Source organism: Aulonocara stuartgranti (assembly GCF_965226115.1).
Source record: "Aulonocara stuartgranti genome assembly, chromosome: 3".
In the NCBI taxonomy this organism is placed as follows: domain Eukaryota; kingdom Metazoa; phylum Chordata; class Actinopteri; order Cichliformes; family Cichlidae; genus Aulonocara; species Aulonocara stuartgranti.
This window is the reverse complement of record NC_138941.1, coordinates 65,418,063-65,436,740: the sequence shown is the minus strand read 5'-3', so window position 1 is coordinate 65,436,740 and position 18,678 is coordinate 65,418,063. Positions and strand designations below refer to the sequence as shown.

The window sequence follows — 18,678 nt, the reverse complement described above, 5'->3', positions numbered from 1 at the left end:
TTGTGTAATTTAAGTGATCTAGGTAGCGGTTTTGAAAGTTCAGTTAACGTTAGAAATGTGTTTTGGAGTTTGTACGTGTTTTGTCTCTAGGGGCCACCGCATATATTTATATATAAACATATATAAATAAAACCACTTCTTTTTTTACATTAGTAATTCCTTTTGTGCATAATTTTATATTATTGTTAATAATAAATTAATTAAAGCAACAAAACAACCTGAAGAGCCGGTTTGGAGCCGAAAGAGCAGACTCTTTTTAGTGAGCCGAGCTGAAAGAGCCGGAAATCCCATCACATCATCACTGCGGGGCGATCGTGGCTCAAGACTTGGGAGTTCGCCTTGTAATCGGAAGGTTGCTGGTTCGAGCCCCGGCTTGGACAGTCTCGGTCATTGTGTCCTTGGGCAAGACACTTCACCCGTTGCCTACTGGTGGTAGTCAGAGGGCCAGTGTCGGCAGCCTCGCCTCTGTCAGTGCGCCCCAGGGTGGCTGTGGCTACAATGTAGCTTGCCATCACCAGTGTGTGAATGGGTGGATGACTGGATATGTAAAGCGCTTTGGGGTCCTAAGGGACTAGTAAAGCACTATATAAATACAGGCCAACAATCATGTTTTTGCGGTCTCAGCCTCAGATACTCAACAAATCAAACAAAGCTCATAAAAAAATAAACAGATGAACAAAAACAGTTTTGTAATAGAGTGAATTGTTGCCCCCCAGTGGTAAAATACAGAAGTGCCTGTTACAGGGCTAGTTCTTGGTTGACCAATATATAACAACAAAAAGGGTAGATTTTTGCACGCTAAGAAAACAACAAGTTAGTGTGTGATGTCCTGCTGTTCAATAAAGGCACCTATCCACGTCCGATCTTTTCAAAGAGCCTAATCCAGAATATCACAGTTTCTCTAAATACAGGCAATTTACCATTCACTAACTCGCAGGCAGTAGCTGCCCCGTCCTGCTTAGTGCCTGAGCTCAGATCATACCAATATTAGGGGGGGGGGGGGGGTTACGCACAGTCGTAAACACATACACATACAAATACAAATCCTGATTTACAAGTACAAAATATTTATGATCACATTTTGAGCCCATATTTGAGCTTTGGCCCAGAAAGTGGCGCGTCAGGCCAAAATCCTTTCCACGCCCACCCCTGTGACATCACGCTCCAAAGCCCTTTGGCCTCCTTCTCAGCAAGCTTCCACTACTCTCACCCTGGAGTTGCGCTCCCCCAGGCTTGTACCTGTGGCTTCAGGTCCTGGGGTGGGGGTTGGTTGTTCTCCTGCCCTGCACCCCATCCTTTTGTTCATATTCCAAGACTATTTTTCTTTATGTATTCTTTCCCCCCAGCAACCGCCATATTATGATGTTGCAAGCAATCACAAACTCTACAGTCTGTCTAACTCCAATGTCTACCAAGCAATCTATTATTCTCAACAGAGCTAAACTCAGCATAAACTGAACCCACATTAAAGTTAGCTCGATGCTTACCTTTAGACGAGCCCACAAACCGAGAGAAACTCCGTGATGAAGCTGGAACACTTTCCAAAAACAGGAAACAGATCAGGGAGCAGAGACCCACGTGGTTCACGCTGATCTCAGCTACGATCCAGGAGACAAGGGTGTGCAGATCGATGCAGATATCGATCCAAACGTTGGTAGTGGTATATGTTCCTGTAAGTTTACTACTTTACAACCGTTTCATAAAAAAGCAGCTCTCTCTGCTCGACTCCTCTCCTGCATACACACTTTGCTCCGCCCCCTTTATCTGACTCCGCTGTGATTTGTTGCTGTGCGGTCACGTGACTCAGCTGCACAACGTAACCCAGTGGAGTGTTATTTCAAAAGTAGCGCCAATCTCCTTTTCCTAAACTCTTTTCCTTGGCCTCGATGAAAACGTCATCGTGGGGAGGACAATATGGAATCAGAACGATGCCACCTTGAAGCGAAACCGAAAAAAAATATTGTAACTGAAATAAATGTACTGCTCTTGTATTGAAACCGAAAAAACAATTGATAGTGAATAAACAATTAATTGAAACTGTAATTTTTTTGTTTTCGTTTACAATTTTTTTTTTCGGTCTCAATCCATTTTTCGGTTTCAATCCATTTTTTTTCGGTTTCAAACCATTTTTCAGTTTCAATCCATTTTTGTCATTTTTGTCATCCACATTGTCAGATGTAGCCCCCAAAATTTTTTACACACTGTAGTCAAACACCTGTTTAAAAAAAACCTGTTCTTGATCTTACGATTCTTGCAAATTACAGGCCTTTCTTCTAACTACCTTTTCTTTCCAAAATTCTTGAAAAGAGAGTTGACAGTCAATGAATGACCTTCCTGAAAAAGCAAAATGTTTTACACGTTTTCCAATTTGGTTTTAAACCCTTTCATAGCACTGAATCAGCCATTTTACAAGTTTTAATGACATATTTTTAGCCACTGATGCTGGGGACTGTGTTGTTCTTGTACTTTTAGATTTGACAGTTGCATTTGATACTGTGGATCATGCATTTTACTCTGTCATTTGGAGCACTGGGTGGGCACTTGAGTGGTTCAGGTCCTACTTGGCGGGGCAAACATTTTGTGTCAGTCTCTGTGACCATGTGTCGTCCTCCGCTCCTCTCTTGTGTGGTGTCCCACAGAGCTCAGTTCTAGGCCCCCTTCTCTTTTCTTTGTATCTGCTCTCTCTTGGATCTATACTGAGAAAACACAGCATTGCATTTCACTTCTATGCTGATGACTGTCAGATATATGTCCCTCTACATCATAAAGGCACATATTCCATACAACCATTACTTCAGTGTCTTGATGACATTAAGGCTTGGATGTCTCTTAACTTTTTAAAATTCAATGATAAAAAGACCGAGGTGATGACTTTTGGTAGCCCCACTGAGATGCCAAATGTATATTTAGATTCCTTGGCTCGGTATGTTAAGCCAACTGTCACAAACCTGCTGGTCAAAGTGGACTGTAATGAGAAAAGATGACATTATATGCCACGGTAAATGCACTGCCTAATTGTTACCTCTCCCCACTGCCTTCAGTGGCAGGCAGCAGGAAACAGATCAGGAGGCAGAGATGATCTTTAAGTTTAACATTACTCACAATATTGCCAAAGATTGATATGGAATTTAAGCACAAGCACGTTTCAGTAACTTATCTTTCTTGTAGATCTGTGCTCCAAATAAAGAACTTTATGCTGACAAGATTATTAGTTAAAATAACAAATTTTAAGTTACAAATCAATATTGTCTGCATGGACAGATATTCCACATTCCATATATCATCATTCAGGTCCTGCATCAATACATTTCCATATTTTTATATCTATAAAAAAAGCCGACACTTGCTAGACTCTATCAAAGGTGTGAGCATCACAGCAGATGCCTTTGTGTCAAAGTAGCTGAGGATAAAACACAGAAAAACACAAAGTTGATTTTCCTGGCCTGGGATTTTATAAAAATATTCTGCAGTACATCAAAAATGAAAGAAAACCATTAATCAACATATGAACCTTAGTTGATGCTGCTGAAGTGAAGCAGAGCAAAGTTACAGAGGTTTTATTAGAGACACAGCTAAGTGTTTTGAAATTTCGCATAATTTTAAAAAGTTTGAATTTGTTCAGTAGCCTATTGAACATCAGAAATTAGACTTTCTTTTCAGAATTAGGTAAAAGGGAAAAAACAGCGGCCGACAGCGCAGCAAACAACGCTACACTTGTGCGTAATAAACAAGCGAATAATGCAGAAAACAGATTTTTTTGACGGGAAACTGTTCTTGAAGTACACATAGACAGAAAGAGAGAGAGAGAGGGAGAGAGCTGTGCATGAAGTGTGATTTTATTGTTGTGGAAGTAAAACAGCAAAAGTTCATGACGATGTTTATATGAAGGGTTGGATCTTCTTTAGCTGCTGGTTTAGTCAATGTTGTTTGGAGATAGAAAAAACCTGCAGCTTCAGAATCTAGTGGAAAAAGGGCGTGAACTCAAAGCACGGATCAGCGAGCTGTCGGCTTTCAGCCCCGACCGTGTCCGTGCTGTCGTGAGAGAAAGGCGACATCTCGCTGATTCTGATCCGTCGGTGGATCCACGCTTTGTGTTTACGTCTTTGTGCAGAATCGTGTTCCTGCTCTCATTTACTATTTCAGCTGTTTGGTTGTTGTTATTTGTTGAAATTTTCTGAGGTTTAACCTGAAATTCTGGCATTTTGGTCAAAATAAATTTGTATTAAAAAATCAATTCAGGATTTTAATGAATCGATATCACATTATCCAAGCTAGAACCGATTTTAATCGATAAATTGATAATTAAAAACCCACCCCTATACATAACTTTGTGGACATGTAGCCAACAGTAATGTTATAACGTTCTTTGCAGATATATAAGTGATCTAAAATTTTATACTTGCTTTTAAAAGTTTATTCTTTGGCCACCACGCTTCAGCCATCTGCTGGGGTTTTTTCTTTGTTGAAAAAAAAAGCCACAGCCACCACTGCGCTATGAATTCTGGCCTATGTTGGGACATAATCAGCCTTCAAATGGGGCCTCGAGGGATGCAGACGAAGTATAGATAGATAATATAAGTGTAGATACTTACATGAAAACAAACATAATAACTTCATACTGTCACTGGGTTTAAACTAAAGGAGTGTTCACAAGAAATCATCAGTATCAAACTGTGACAATAAAAAAATGTTCATTAAAGCAATCAAGAATGAGTTTGATGTGAATCTTTGGTAATGCATGGGGGAAGCTCTGTGCCAATTTTATCAACAGCTACGGATTTTATCCGTTTCTGGATGCAATACCTTGGCCTCCAGTAACACTATATGGAATCTTAGAGTCATTTTGACCAGGATTTCTCCTTTAATGGAAATATTAAGCAAATATTTATGACTGCTTTCTTCCATTGCTGCAATATCTTGAAAATCAGAAATATCCTGTCCCAGAGTGATGCTGAAAAACTCGTTCATGCATTTATTTCTTCTTGTCGGGAATATTGTAATTCATTATTGAATTGAATTGAATTGAATTGAATGAATGCTTTATTGGCCATATGCAGGTTGCCCCGCAGAGGAATAGGACCCCCCCCGACTTAGACACACAACAAACACATCACATAGGAATACAGTCGGAGATCGGCAGCGTTGCAGAGAATAACACTGAAAAATTACACAACAATGGGAAAAGTACAAGAGGAAAAAAAGAGACCTCTTCTCACGCTGGGCACCTATGGGAGGACAGCATGAGAACAGGAAACAAAAAAAAAAACTCCTCTGCACAGAGAGCACATTAATGTCCACATCGCAACATTAGAGCACATGACAAGCCACAGGGGATGGATAGGGGGGTGGGGGGTAATCCGAAGGAACACAGCAGTCATCCTACACAGCGCTACCATTTCAGCGCGGCACGCAGACCCGCCGTCTTCCCCCGCAGGAAACAAGCATCGAAGGCGTTTGGAAAGGGAGGGGGATGAGTGCGTGCTTATCAGTGTAAGTGTATGTGTGTGCATGTCCAGAGTCCAGCTGAGACAGTGTCCTTCGCTCTATCAGGCTAAGTAAACAGTCTGCCAGCCAACCCAGGTGGCCTTCATGGGATGGGAAGAATAGTCATCACACAGTCGTTATCAGGGAGTTGTTTTGGTGGGCTCCAGCCTCGGGCCTGAGCAGCTGGCGCCGTGGTGTCCATATGTTGAATATTGTCGATTTCTCCTTTATGCGAGCAGCGAATTTAGCACTCTGACACTGGTCCCTCGATCTCCCGTTGGAGAGCCGCGAGCCTCCCCATGATGGTATCAAACTTCCGTTCCGTGGTGTTGTCATTCTTTTGATTCTGAGACCCCACAGCTGCAGTGATCCGTTCTGCGATGTGATCCAACTTTCGCTCAAAGGTGTCATTGCGAGCAGGCCCCTCTCTGATGTATCCCATCATACGCTCAATGGTGTTAGTTTGAGTCTTCACGGCAGCTGTAAGCGTCTCCAAGGTGTTAACCATGGTACGTTCGGTGTGAGAGGCCGTGCCTCGTCCGATCGCCTCAATTCCAGCGGTCAGCTTAGGGGTTTGAACAGCTGGTTCCGCTCTCTTATTTCTCCGATAAGTAAGGGCCAAGCCAGCTCCGATCAGCAAGAACCCTGTTATCATGGTTCCGAATAGGTAGATATCTTCAGCGTCCTCGATAGACAGTCCCGCCAGGCACAAGATCCTCCAGGTCTGCCACCCATCCATCGTGTATCTGGCAGGGAAAGTCCCTCCAGGGCACTCGGGCTCTCCCGAGCCCAGACTTCTCGTTGAGAAGAGGGTGTCAATATCATTCAGAGACCAGTTATCAAATTCATAATTCTATTAGGTTTTAGAGAACGACAGTGAGAGACTGTTCGAGGGAAAAGTAATGCACACGAGACAAGACAAGGACACAAGAGGCTAAGCAGGGAAGATAAGGGGAAGAAGGAGAGGAGAAAAAGTGCGACCGCCTTCACCGTTATTACATTATCAGGATGTTCTTTTTTGCGTTGGGACACAGGCAGGATGCGATGGCTGCTGTTTTATCCATGTGTGGATGCACATACCCAGCTCCCAAATTGTACCCAAATACTGTACGTCCCTCCATCCAACCACACACTTCAGGGACTGTGACCACCCACTGCACATGCTCCACTGTGGTATCACTATGAATGACAACATCATCCAGGTGGCAAACAGCATATGCAGTGTGAGGACGCAGCTATCGCTACAGGAGGTGCTGAAAAATGCCCGAGTCTTCAAACAAACCTAACAGAAGTGTGATGAATGGTACGAACCCTGCACTCACTTCTTAATTACCTGGAAGCACCTTAAAGACAACCGGCCCCTCTCAACTGCGACAAATCATCTGGAGAAAAGGTAAGCATAGGAGACCAAACACTGAGGAACAAATCCTCATTTCATCCTATGATAACAGCATTTTCACCATTTCAGCCAATTCCTTTTGCACAATTTGTCTCTTGTGCTTAGGCAACCTGTAGGGCCATGAACGCACTTTCCAGGCTGCGTTTCAAATTGGTGCTGCATGAGAGTCTTGCAGATGGTCGGGGGATGAACACATCTGCAAACTACTGTTGCAATGCAGGAACATCTGCTTTATTGGAATGTGTGAGATGCTAATCACAATGCATCTTAAACACACTCATGTTCAAACTTCATTCCCACATCTTGTTTTTAAGAAAAATTAATCATCTTTTCCTTGAAGATCATTTCAGAGTTTTTAATGAGCTGCAGGAACCGTGCCGAGAGCAGCCAAGTCTCCTCCTCTGATAAACCTCCACATGTACCACTAAAAACATTTAAATTAGTTTGAATCGGAAATCATGGCTCAAACTACTTGCTGTGAGACCATTTCTTTATTTTTCATACCAAACTGTTTAATAAACTTTACACAGAGTTCATCAATTATAACTGATGCTTTAACAGTATCAGGATTTCATAATGCAAACTTCAAATCAAAAGGCAAACAGCTGCAGAACATGTGGATCAAAATGAATTCATTAAAAAAACAACGTGGACTTCAAGGATACAGTAAATACACTAAAGTGAAAGGAGGATCCAAAAATAGATGTTTAATAGGATTTGAATTAACTAAAAGTAGTCACCTGTAATCTTTAAAATGGTTCTGATGTGTGCTGCTGTTTTTAACTTTTAACAGTTCTTTGCTGCCACTGTGAATATTGTGTTCTTTGCCTAATTAAATAAAGGTTACACAGCATCACTGCTCCATCTTCTGGAAAAAAAAAAGGTATTACATGGAAATACAGCCCAAAACCAGTTCAGCTTGAGTTTCTTTTTTCTGGACATAAAGTCACAGCAGGTGTTGTTTCAAAGCCGGTGGACAGATTTAGTTCATTTTGGAAGTTTTAAGAGCAACTGCTGTGAAAATATTTGCAGTTTTGGGAGAAAAGGATTTAAGAGAAGATTTTACCACAGCAAAAGTTTAAATATGAATGAAGGATTGAAATTTAACTGAGGTGAAACATGCAATGAATACATAAAAAATAAGTTAATTTTGGAAAAGCTAAAAAAGTTCAAATAAAAGAAATGATTTACATATCCATATTTGATTTTTGATAGAATACCAGTTTGGTTAAAAAAAAGAAAGAAAAGACATTCCTATAACTTTAATAGTACAACTACTAAACACTACTGTGTCCTAAGGGAACAAAGGTTAAAATGTAACAGGGATAACATTTTAGAGAATTAAAATCCCTCAAAGGAAAAAAACATAAACTTGATATACATATCTATACATGCAGCTTCCTAAATGTAACATTCAGGATTATTCACTGCAGGGGTCCGTTCTTCGTACCTCGCTAAGTAAGTTAGCTGGATTTGATTGTTGACGATTTCGCGTGATCCTGGATCGTTCGGTTCCCCGAAGCTCATCCGAGACTTGCTGTCATAGCAACAGAGCCGTAAGCGTAAACCTGCTCTGGAGCAGGTTTACTTTATGTAAACAGGATTAGATCGCGGCCACGCAGGTATGTCCGCTTCATTTATACGAAAGCAACAGCGATATTCCACCACTGTTTCACCATAAATAAATAACATCAATGTAACTAAAGATAATGCAGCACTTGATCCTTGTATTGATGTCACACAGATACATACAGGTCATTTCCTAAAAAAGGGAAATGTACTATTAACATTCTATTACATGTATGTGATTATTACAGATGCAATTCATATTTCAGAGTAGTAATAGTAAATTACTTCGTGTAATCAAGATGAGAGACCATGGCTATAAAAGCGAAGGTGGATTTGGGAAGCCTGTCGCAGCCATGTCCTGTCCGTATACGCGAGCCACCCATTGCGGAAGGTGCAAGATTGATAAGGAGAGTTTTCTGAATCCAGCGTATATTGCGGAATAGACAGGATCCTTTAGCTCAGCGTGACAGTGTGCTCATTGAGAGATATCAATTTTCCCGTGAGGGTATTATTCACTTAACCAACTTGTTGACGAGGGGGTGCAGGACCACCACCTGTCTTTTTTTTTGCTCTGCCCTTTTCTTGGTTGCTGTTATGAACAAACAAACAGAGTATTCCAGGGTCTCTTTCCAAGAGACGACAAGCAATATAAGTGATAAATATTACCATTCTGTAGAATATTCTTATATTTCACTTTTACTTGTTCCCATGTTCTAGTGGGTCCTGTTGTGGCTCTAATGTGAAAGGGGATATAATATAACATATTATAATATAATATAATGTAATATAATATTGGATAATATGGTGTGATATGATAAATCTACCCTACCGCCTACTGGTGTTGGCCAGAGGGGCCGATGGCGCAATATGGCAGCCTGGCTTCTGTCAGTCTGCCCCAGGGCAGCTGTGGCTACAACCGTAGCTGCCTCCACCAGTGTGTGAATGTGAGAGTGAATGAATAGTGGCATTGTAAAGCGCTTTGGGTGCCTTGAAAAGCGCTATATCAATCCACTCCATTATTATTGTTATTATTGAATTACTTACGAGTTTGATTTGTCAGCAACTTTCTGCCAGCCCTCTCTCCTTGCTTTTGCAGCCTTTGCAGTGTTCCCTTGCGTTTTAATTAAACTCTGAAACTCCTGAAATCCCTCACTCAAGAGTTCTTGCTCTGCTGCCGAAAAACACCGAGCGCGCCCCTTCGACATTTTCGCCGACCAATCAGAGGGTTGCCGATCAATGTTTCTACTATCGATGCGTATCCCCTTTTACGGCACCCAGTGATCGCACATTACTTCATCCAGCTGTACTAATCGTCAACAACAGGTGTGTTCGGGGAACCGGAATAGCGAGCTCACGGTTAGCGCGATGATTTGGTCTTGGATGTTTCATTTGATCTTGGATGTAGTAAGCGACGTACGAAGCACAGGGCCCTGTGCTCAGAGTGAACCAGCTCTAATCTGTGAAGACAACAGGACACCTCATGCTAATCAAGCTGCATGGTGCTGGTCATTCCACCTACATTTAGTGTATTTCAGAAACAAGTTACCTGCTGGGGGTCATTTTGTAGCACTCTGGCAGTACTCCTCATCTTCCTCCTCACACAGAGGGTCAGACATTGGTCCACTCTTGAGAATGTGCTGGGAGACACAGGAACTCGTGTAACGTTGCACATGTTTATGCCATCCTGGAAGAGCTGGATTTCCTGTGTGGCCTGAATAGGCTGTAAGTACTACCCTGTGATAGCAGCAGTGACAAGGCCTCTAATAAAAATCTAAACTAGTCAGAAATTCAGAGATACAAGAAGAGATCCTTGGCCACCACTGGCAACCGCTCCCTTTTTGAGTGTTATCTTGTTATTGTTTGGTTAACATCAAAGCAAGATAAACGAATTCACAGTGGTTTATGCTTCTTAACTGAGCAGCCTTTTGTTTTAGCTGCTACCTTGAGCACATTCTCTCCAGGAGGCTAACACACCTGAAGAGTATTACCTATTGTAAATCATTTAAATTGGACTTTTCCCCACCTGATTCCTGAGCCTTCACTCTTATCTCCAATATGTAATTAAAGCAATGTTTAATGACCACATAATACAGTATATACATAATCGTACTGTACAGTACACACAGTACAGTACATAATTACCAGTACATGATGAAGAACAGATACAAGAATTAAACAGATGTCTTAAACAACTTAAACAATACTTTTGCTGCAGGTATTATTTTTGTTCTTTGTTTAAATCTGCAAAAAGCTGAAACAGTTACAACAAATGAAACAACTGGGACAACAGGGGGCAACACTGTGGGGCTGCTCTTACAAACAGACATATTTTGAACTGCTCTTTGTGTCTTATCCACGCTGAAAGTTATCTGAGTGAAAGAATATAATACAGAGTGTGTATTGTGCAGCTCTCACAAACATCAAATAAACATGAATAAATGAGGGGAATGCAGCTCGGTAGGTTTTGGATGAGTCAGCCTCTCAAACTTGCTTGAAGTGAAGGCATGTGGCCTATTTTGTTGTGGCTGAATAGTTTTGTCCAAATATGTCCCCATACTGCTTCCTTCCTGTTTCTGTGTCTACAAAACAAGTAGAGAGTATACCTCTTATATATACAATGACTGTTTATATATGAAGTATAAGCTTCCTATTTATTTATTTTTTCAAGATTTCTGTGACCTTCTGTGTACACGTCGATTCAGATTCTGACACTTTTTGATCTCTCCAAATCCAAAATAACGTCTAACTTATATGTAGTGATTCATAACAAAACATAACTATACTGTATAACCCTCAGTACCTCAGTGCAACAATCCTGAACCCTCATGCTTTATAAAGCAAGCAAACAAAAAATGCGTCCTCCACTCCAACAAAGCACCATCAGGAACAAAACCACGTGCACTGTTCTTCTTCAGTTTTACATAAAGCGACTATAAAACCACAGCAACACCCACACACCTCCTCTTGGGAGTTCCCGATTTTGATATTTGGGTCCCTTTCTGTAGTTTTATGAATTTTCAAGGAACCTTCTCACTCACCCTGACTTAACAACCCAAGACAGCAGCAGTGAATGTAAAAGAACATTAAAACTGCAAACCCTATTCTTTACTGCCAGTGTTGTAGAGAATGCAAAACTCTGACCACAGGGCTGCACTATGAAGTAAGTTCCACATGCCTAATCTTGATTCACCTCAGCAGTCAGGAGACACTTCCAGGCTTTCCCCTGCACGTTCATGTTAAAGGGGTGACAGTGGCTCCAAATGACTAATCACAAACTAGTTTTAAAAGTGAAGATAGCACATACGGTGCTATCTTCATATATATATATATATATATATATATATATATATATATATATATATATATATATATAATATATAATATATAATATATATATATATATATAGATATATAGAACAAAAAAAAAAAACAGGACACTATTCAGTAAGACAGGACAACAGCTGATATATTTAAAATGATGAGGCTATTTAAAGACAGTAAAGACAGTAAAAACTGCCAGCACTGCTAGTTCACAGACTTGTGATTCATGGCTCATTTCAATTTCTCATTAGAGAAATTTTGTTGGATTTAATCAAATGAAGTTTGAAGGGCAGCTTTAGTTTTCAGCTTTATCTTTGGGTTTTAATGCTCTGGAAGTAAAAAATTAACATAAAAACTGAATTAAGGGAGTGTCCAAATTCATAAGCTGCATCCACCTGAGGACTCTGCCTTTGCGGCCTATGTGGGCCGGGTCCTCAGGAGGATGCAGCTTATGAATTTGGACAACCACAATAAGAAGGTCAGAATTTGATATGAGGACAGCAAGCACAGTGTTTGCCCTATTTTATAGTTTGCTGCCAAATGAAACAAAACACACAGTATTATCTCAAAATTGTGATGTCAGTTTCCGGATCGTTCCATGATTGTAGTGATAGGGGCGGGGCTACAGCCGGTATAACAGGCAGGTTTTTCTGTGATTACTCACTGACTTGTGTTCTGACCGAAGAAGAAGTCAGACAGACTTAGATGTCAGCGAATTTCATCACAATGAAGGCGATTTAAACTAAAAGAACTGCACAAGGTAGGCTAAATGTCCTGTCCTCCTCATCTGCTGCGTGCAGAGTGACGGCAGTATACTATGACCCGTGTCGATGCTCGGGTCACTTTTTTAGATCGTGGCTCATAACAGATGCTCACTACATCCATTCATTCTGAAATGAGGTGATTTTAGGAGGCGCTTAATTTAAATGTTTATATTGGTATATGAGCTGTAGAAAGGGTTTATATATATATATATATTTATATATATATTGCATATATATTTTTAAAAGGACGTTAAGTGTTCTTATGACTGCTTTATTGTACTTGATCTGTGTTCTTTATTAGCCTGTAATCCAAATCATCCAGAACAGTTATGGTATATTTAAAATTTCTGCTGCCAACTTAGCCACATCTCACTGAAAAAGAAATAATATTAGTAATAATAATAATAATAATAATAATAATAATAATAATAATAATAATAATAAATTAATATCACTGAGACGCTTTACTTCAATTAAATACATTTTTTGTAGAGTTAGACGTTTTTCTGTGGTGTGACAAGAATGTTCTTCCTCACTTAATATTATAGATTTTATGTCATTTATAGCAGTTTAAATATAGTACAGAAACATGTTGTTGCTATCATACATTACTTTTATCTTTTATTTCTCAGCGTGCGTTCCAAAAATGCCCCTATCTCCTATTCCTAACCAGTGATGGGAATAATGGCGTTACAAGTAGCGTTGTTATTAACAGCATGATTGCTGCTGTTACTGACTGAGGAAGAATAAATGAGTCGTGGTAAGCCAATCCTACGACCACTTTAAAATGACAAAGCAACAAGGTGATATATACCAAGTTTTAAATTGTGTTGATGGGCCACGTAAAACCAGAGTCATGATAAACAGTAAAAATATAACGTTTTCTACTCGGATTTTGTGTTTTTTGTCTGATTTTAGATCAAATGTGTTAATACAGTATGTCAAAATAAAAACATAACCGTAAATTCAGACACGTGAGGTTGTGCTGAAAAGAATGAGACCAAACAAGGCAAGTAAATAGTTTTTAAAGGTGAAATGTAGAGGTCAAATCAAAAGTAGTTAAAAATGGCCAATTATACCCTAGGCCCCAGAGGGTTAAAGATTTTTTTTAAGTAACGCAATAGTTACTTTTCAAGTAATTAATTACTTTTAGTATCTTGTAACTCACTAACTCAGTTACTTTTTTGTAGAAGTAACTAGTACCTATAATTAATTACCTTTTCAAAGTAACTTGTCCAACACTGTTCCTAACCTCTTTTTATTGATCTCAATACAAGCACCATAGAGGTCAAGGAAAAGTGCATACGAGAATTGCTAAGGACTTAGGAAAAGAGAAGAGTTGTGCGTTGAGGTTTGGAACTACCTTACTCTAGTCTATCCCTAAAAATGTGCTGCCGTATGTTTTGAAAATGCAATGTGCAGAAGAGGAACTGCAAGACCAAAGGTTTCTAAACCGGAGGTCTTGTAAGGTCATGCAACGAGAACAGCCTGTGAAAAATATCCTTCATTATGAACGGTGGAATTTTAGGGGCCAGATTTATTAAATACTAACTCTGCCTCTTGATTGACTGAAGAGGCTCATTGTCACTTTATGACTGACAGTTGTGAACCGGAGTATTTTTACAGCTGAACTTGTGTCGTATATGTTTTTAAGAGTTTCATTTCACAAGAAGAATAATTCAATTTCTTGTTTTATTGCCAAACGTTTGGCTCTGTCCTAATAATCTTAACTCAGTCCTCACACCAAACATTTAGATCATCTTGTTGTTCCTCAGTAACGCTGGGAGTTTCATAAAACAGAGCAGAATGAACTGAATGAGCTAGGCTGTTGTTCAATTTATACATTTCTTCCTTCAGGTCAGGTTGCAGCAACTCCACTGTCTGCACGACCCGTCATAGATGAATCCTCTCACTGTCCTTCTCATTTTGTCTCTGAGTTCGGCATCTACGGGTGAGTCAAAAAGGGGACGTTGATTTTAGTTCGTTCAAAACAAAAAACTCATGAGGAAAAAAGAGAAATGTTCTAAACAGTATTTGTGTATCTAACAGGGTTGTGTGTAGCTTGTCTGTCATAATGATATGATTGGAAAAAAAGGTGTTGTTTTTCTACTTGTTTCTGCATTTATAACGTCACAAAGACTGTGTGTCCCACTTCCTCATTCTGTCTTTTGCTCAGGCTTAAAAGAGATAGATGTGCAGGCAGACAGGAATGCCCAGCTGGAGTGTCAGGGTCCTAAAAAAGCCAAACTTGTCCTGTTAGAGTGGAAAAGACTTGATCTGTTGTCGGATGGATACGTCTTCTTCTACCGAGATGGTCATCTTCATAAAACCTTCCAGCATCCAACTTTTAGAGATCGAGTGAAACTGAGAGATCCGCAAATGAAAAATGGGAACATGTCCATCATTTTGTCCAACACCACAATTAAAGACACTGGAACGTATGAGTGTCGTATCATCGCACAAAACATAAGAGACAGTAGCAGCTCTACCTTTGAGATCAAGCATGAAATCAAGCTGACAGTTGTTCCTCCAGGTGAGTGAGGAGAGTTGAGTGTGTGTGTGTGATCAAGCAGCTGGTCTGAGTGATGTGATCAGAGTGCAGTAGATAATGTCTGACAGCAGTTTGAAGAGGAAATGGATTCTGTTCTGTTCTTCACTCATCACCTACCTGACAGCTGACACCTCACACCTGTTTCTCACCTGCAGGTCGGCCACAAGAGGTCACCGCATTTAGAGATGAGGAGAATGGAGGTATGGACGTTGGGAACAAGGATGAAAGAGATGGAGGATTTATTGGACTGGCAGGTGGTCTGTTAGCTTTGGTGGTGATTCTTGTTGTTTTGTTGTCTTACAATGTCTTACAATCTCTTCCTCCTGTTGATATGACAAAACGGTCGCAAAGGTGACAAACTAACAGCAATTGGCTAATTGCCAATATGCATTTAAAATATTATATGAATCATGTCATTAAAACACACATTGCGTGCATCTTCTGTTTTCTTCTAAGCATGTGCAGTCGTTTGCATTTTTTGTTCCAACACAGTATTGTTTCCCCAACACAAGCCCGTGGGGAGTAGGGTTGCTGAGGTTTGCTGCTCCAACCCTTGTCGCAAAAACAAACGTCTTCAGAAATGTTTTATTTAGGAAGTAGAATTAATTAATGAAACAAGTAAAGAAAGCCCCCCGTAAAGCATTATAGTCAAATAACATGCATACTAGATACGAGTACAAGTGGTGTATTTCACAAAAAGAGCTAACAGACAACAACTGTCCCCAGCTAAATGCCCTCCCTAACATTTTGAACACTTTGGACATCACTGCTCCTCCTGAGGAAATTTATCACCAAAACTTAAAGTCACATTTAGAGTATTAATAGCACACACTCAGACAAAGGTTACACTTTAGCTTATTATGAGATGTCATCACAAAGTTTAACATTATACTTAAGCAATAATTTCACCTTCCCACTTTTGTTTCCAAAGGGTTCTTGACTATGTGTGTAAATTTGACTTTTGGCTGAGTGAAATATCCATATATGACTTGGTTCTGTTACATTTTGGCTCTTTATGTGAGCACCGGGATCTGTAACTGGGGCTACACTGACTATAGTACAACAATCCAGTATTGAGTAGCACAGAGCTGTTGCCTTAAGTAGTGGCAGGAAAATGCAGGAACACGGGTTACTTGCAGGTGCGTAGGTCAAATGCGGGAACCTGTAATGAGTTCTACTCAGTTGGAGAGGAGTGGAAGAGAGAGAGAGAACAACATAACAAAAACCCAGCTGACATCAATTTGGAGGCAATTTGGAAGGATCATGACATCTGCCTGTTCATCACTGGGATGAGAAAGTGTTGCAGCTCTCAGTCTGACAAAACCTGCAAATATACACATTGTTCAAATGACTTGATATCTTCCACAAAAGATATGTTTGACAAGTTATGGGCCATACTGGAAATCACTTTTTGGCAATTTGATAAATAAATTAATTTTTGGGAAAACTGTGAACTATGAGATTTATTTTAACACAGTTAGATGCTTTTTTTTAAAAATAATTTTATTACTGGTCCTGGTGGCAATAATAAACTTCATAAACTACCTTTCTAAATGCTGTAACACTTTCATTTGTGGGCACTGACTCTTAAAATGAAAACACAGCTACCTAAAACTAATGTTATTCCTTTTGTGTTGGAATTGCAATCAGCTGGATGCGTGAATCATTTGAAAGTTTGTGGCTGCTATAATTGCAGCTGACCACCAGATGTCACTGGTAGGGCCTGTTTTTGACTCTTGGAACTTTCATATCTTTTACTTGTACAATGAGAAAGAAGTCACAGAAGCTTCACAAGGCTTCGTCGGCCTATCTCTAATATGCGGAAGAAAGTGAATGGGTTACAGCATTTGTAAATTATGTGCACTTGCGACATTCATTCTCCTCATTCATTCTGATTGAGAGGAGGAGTGTCTGAAAGTGAAAATATGCAATCCTGCATCAGATCTGACGCACAAACACCCACAGTCAAGGTGCTTTTATGTCACTCAGACATAGTTCATCTGTCAAGGAATGCATTTACCCAGTTTGTTTTTCAAACCTTGTCTCATGTGATGAGGCACATGATCAATTGTGGGTCAATGAACCTCTTATGGGACAGACCCACAACAGTTTGAATAACTAGGACCATTTGATTTTTGGAGTTGAGGAAGCCTCTTGGATGAGAAGTGAAACATCTTCAAGAAACTTAGAGAACTCCAGCTGCTTTCTTTCCAAGCTCCTTAGACACTGAAGCAGAGTGAACTTCCACTGCTGGTTTATGTCCCTCACTCAACTCACTCACACTTATACACCAATCACCATAAGGCAAATACGTATTTTCAAAATACCATCTTTTAAAATGACAAATATTTCAAGATTAATTTTGCAGAATCATGAAATCTCCCTTATTCAGCTTATAGCTTCTCCCTGATTTTTTTGCTGTAGAAGTGATTTTTTTCCACCATAATTTCACACTGGATAAATTGAAGGTCCTGTGCTTCCACCTGGTGGCTGCATATATACAACATTTTGATTTAAAGGCCTGACAGTGTGTCTCTGATTCACACTCACAGCAGATATTGTTAACCAAGATTTAACTGATAATTAAAGGTGCACTTCAGACGCTGCAGGAGGAGTAAGTGAGGAGGATGTGTTTTCCGCTACTGCCACTGTTATCAAACCTTTTGGGGGTGACCATTCTACTTCAATATCAACTTTCATGATTTTCTGAAGTTCAAGTTCCCTACTTGATAAAGCTCCTCTAGAAGTCTTACAAACAATCAGGCTGGGAGACATCTAACTGATTTAAATGTCACCCCTTTGAAAATTTTCACTTGTCTGACCCTCAGATTTGTGAATGTGATCTGAAGTTTGTGGTGGGTGATCGATCTCCACGTGAGGACACTGCTGTAAGTATCTCTGTTTAAAAACAAACAAACAAACAAAAAATCATCTTTTAACTGATCGCTTTATTATTTGACTCTCATTAATATGAAACAATAAGAACATACAATCAAGTATGTTTGTGTCTGAAGACGTTACATTAAAAATTGACATTATAAAGATTGCACGTTTAGAGTATTCCAATGAAATGCACGTTTTTCTTATTTCTCTTTAAATCAATGAAGACCTTCAGAAAAGCAAAGAACACATACTTGTCACAATGTTGTCACCTATGACAATAGTGGTCTCAACATGATCTCAACACTTAGAAGATTCTTTAACCATTCAACCAACCATTTAGAGTTTGATATGAGTTTGACAATCAACTCTTTGAACCTAATTAAATGATATGTTTGTTAAACCTGCTGTTAACAAACAAAACAGCTACATCAAAATAAAAGTCTCAGTTAAACTAACTTAAAGAGGTGGGCTATTTATATGGATACACCGTAATAACATGGGAATGGTTGGTGATATTAAAGTCCTGTTTGTGGCACATTAGTATATGTGAAGGGGCAAACTCCTCAAGATGGGTGGTGACCATGGTGACCATTTAGAAGTCGGCCATCTTGGATACAACTTTTGTTTTTTCAATAGGAAGAGGGCCATGTGACACATCAAACTTATTGGTAATGTCACAAGAAAAACAATGGTGGGCTTGGTTTCAA

The 18,678-nt window shown here is 39.8% G+C and overlaps 3 protein-coding genes across 3 annotated transcripts in view; 2 read left to right on the top strand and 1 right to left on the bottom strand.

The window, feature by feature from the left end:
* LOC309695203 (uncharacterized protein) overlaps positions 1-1,750 on the bottom strand; it is a 58,256-nt gene extending 56,506 nt beyond the window's left edge. Inside the window, exon 1 of the mRNA XM_082515701.1 lies at positions 1,488-1,750. The gene's annotated coding sequence lies outside the window, so the exon portion shown is untranslated. The remainder of the gene's footprint in view (positions 1-1,487) is intronic.
* Positions 1-18,678, top strand: part of LOC309694439 (matrix remodeling-associated protein 8-like) — a 209,255-nt gene that overhangs the window by 104,543 nt on the left and 86,034 nt on the right. The gene's annotated exons all lie outside the window — the stretch shown is intronic.
* Positions 12,448-15,543, top strand: LOC309695502 (V-set and immunoglobulin domain-containing protein 1-like). Its single transcript, XM_082516195.1, has 4 exons — positions 12,448-12,533; positions 14,395-14,488; positions 14,714-15,070; positions 15,244-15,543. The coding sequence occupies exons 2-4, from the start codon at positions 14,437-14,439 to the stop codon at positions 15,441-15,443; spliced, it is 609 nt and encodes a 202-aa protein (XP_082372321.1). The 5' UTR covers positions 12,448-12,533; positions 14,395-14,436; the 3' UTR covers positions 15,444-15,543.

Bases quoted from the DNA above. Each gene is read 5' to 3' on its own strand.
- LOC309695502 (XM_082516195.1), top strand. From the start codon at position 14,437: ATGAATCCTCTCACTGTCCTTCTCATTTTGTCTCTGAGTTCGGCATCT. The intron at 14,489-14,713 runs GTGAGTCAAAAA...TCTTTTGCTCAG, and splicing joins TCTGAGTTCGGCATCTACGG to GCTTAAAAGAGATAGATGTG. The intron at 15,071-15,243 runs GTGAGTGAGGAG...TCTCACCTGCAG, and splicing joins GCTGACAGTTGTTCCTCCAG to GTCGGCCACAAGAGGTCACC.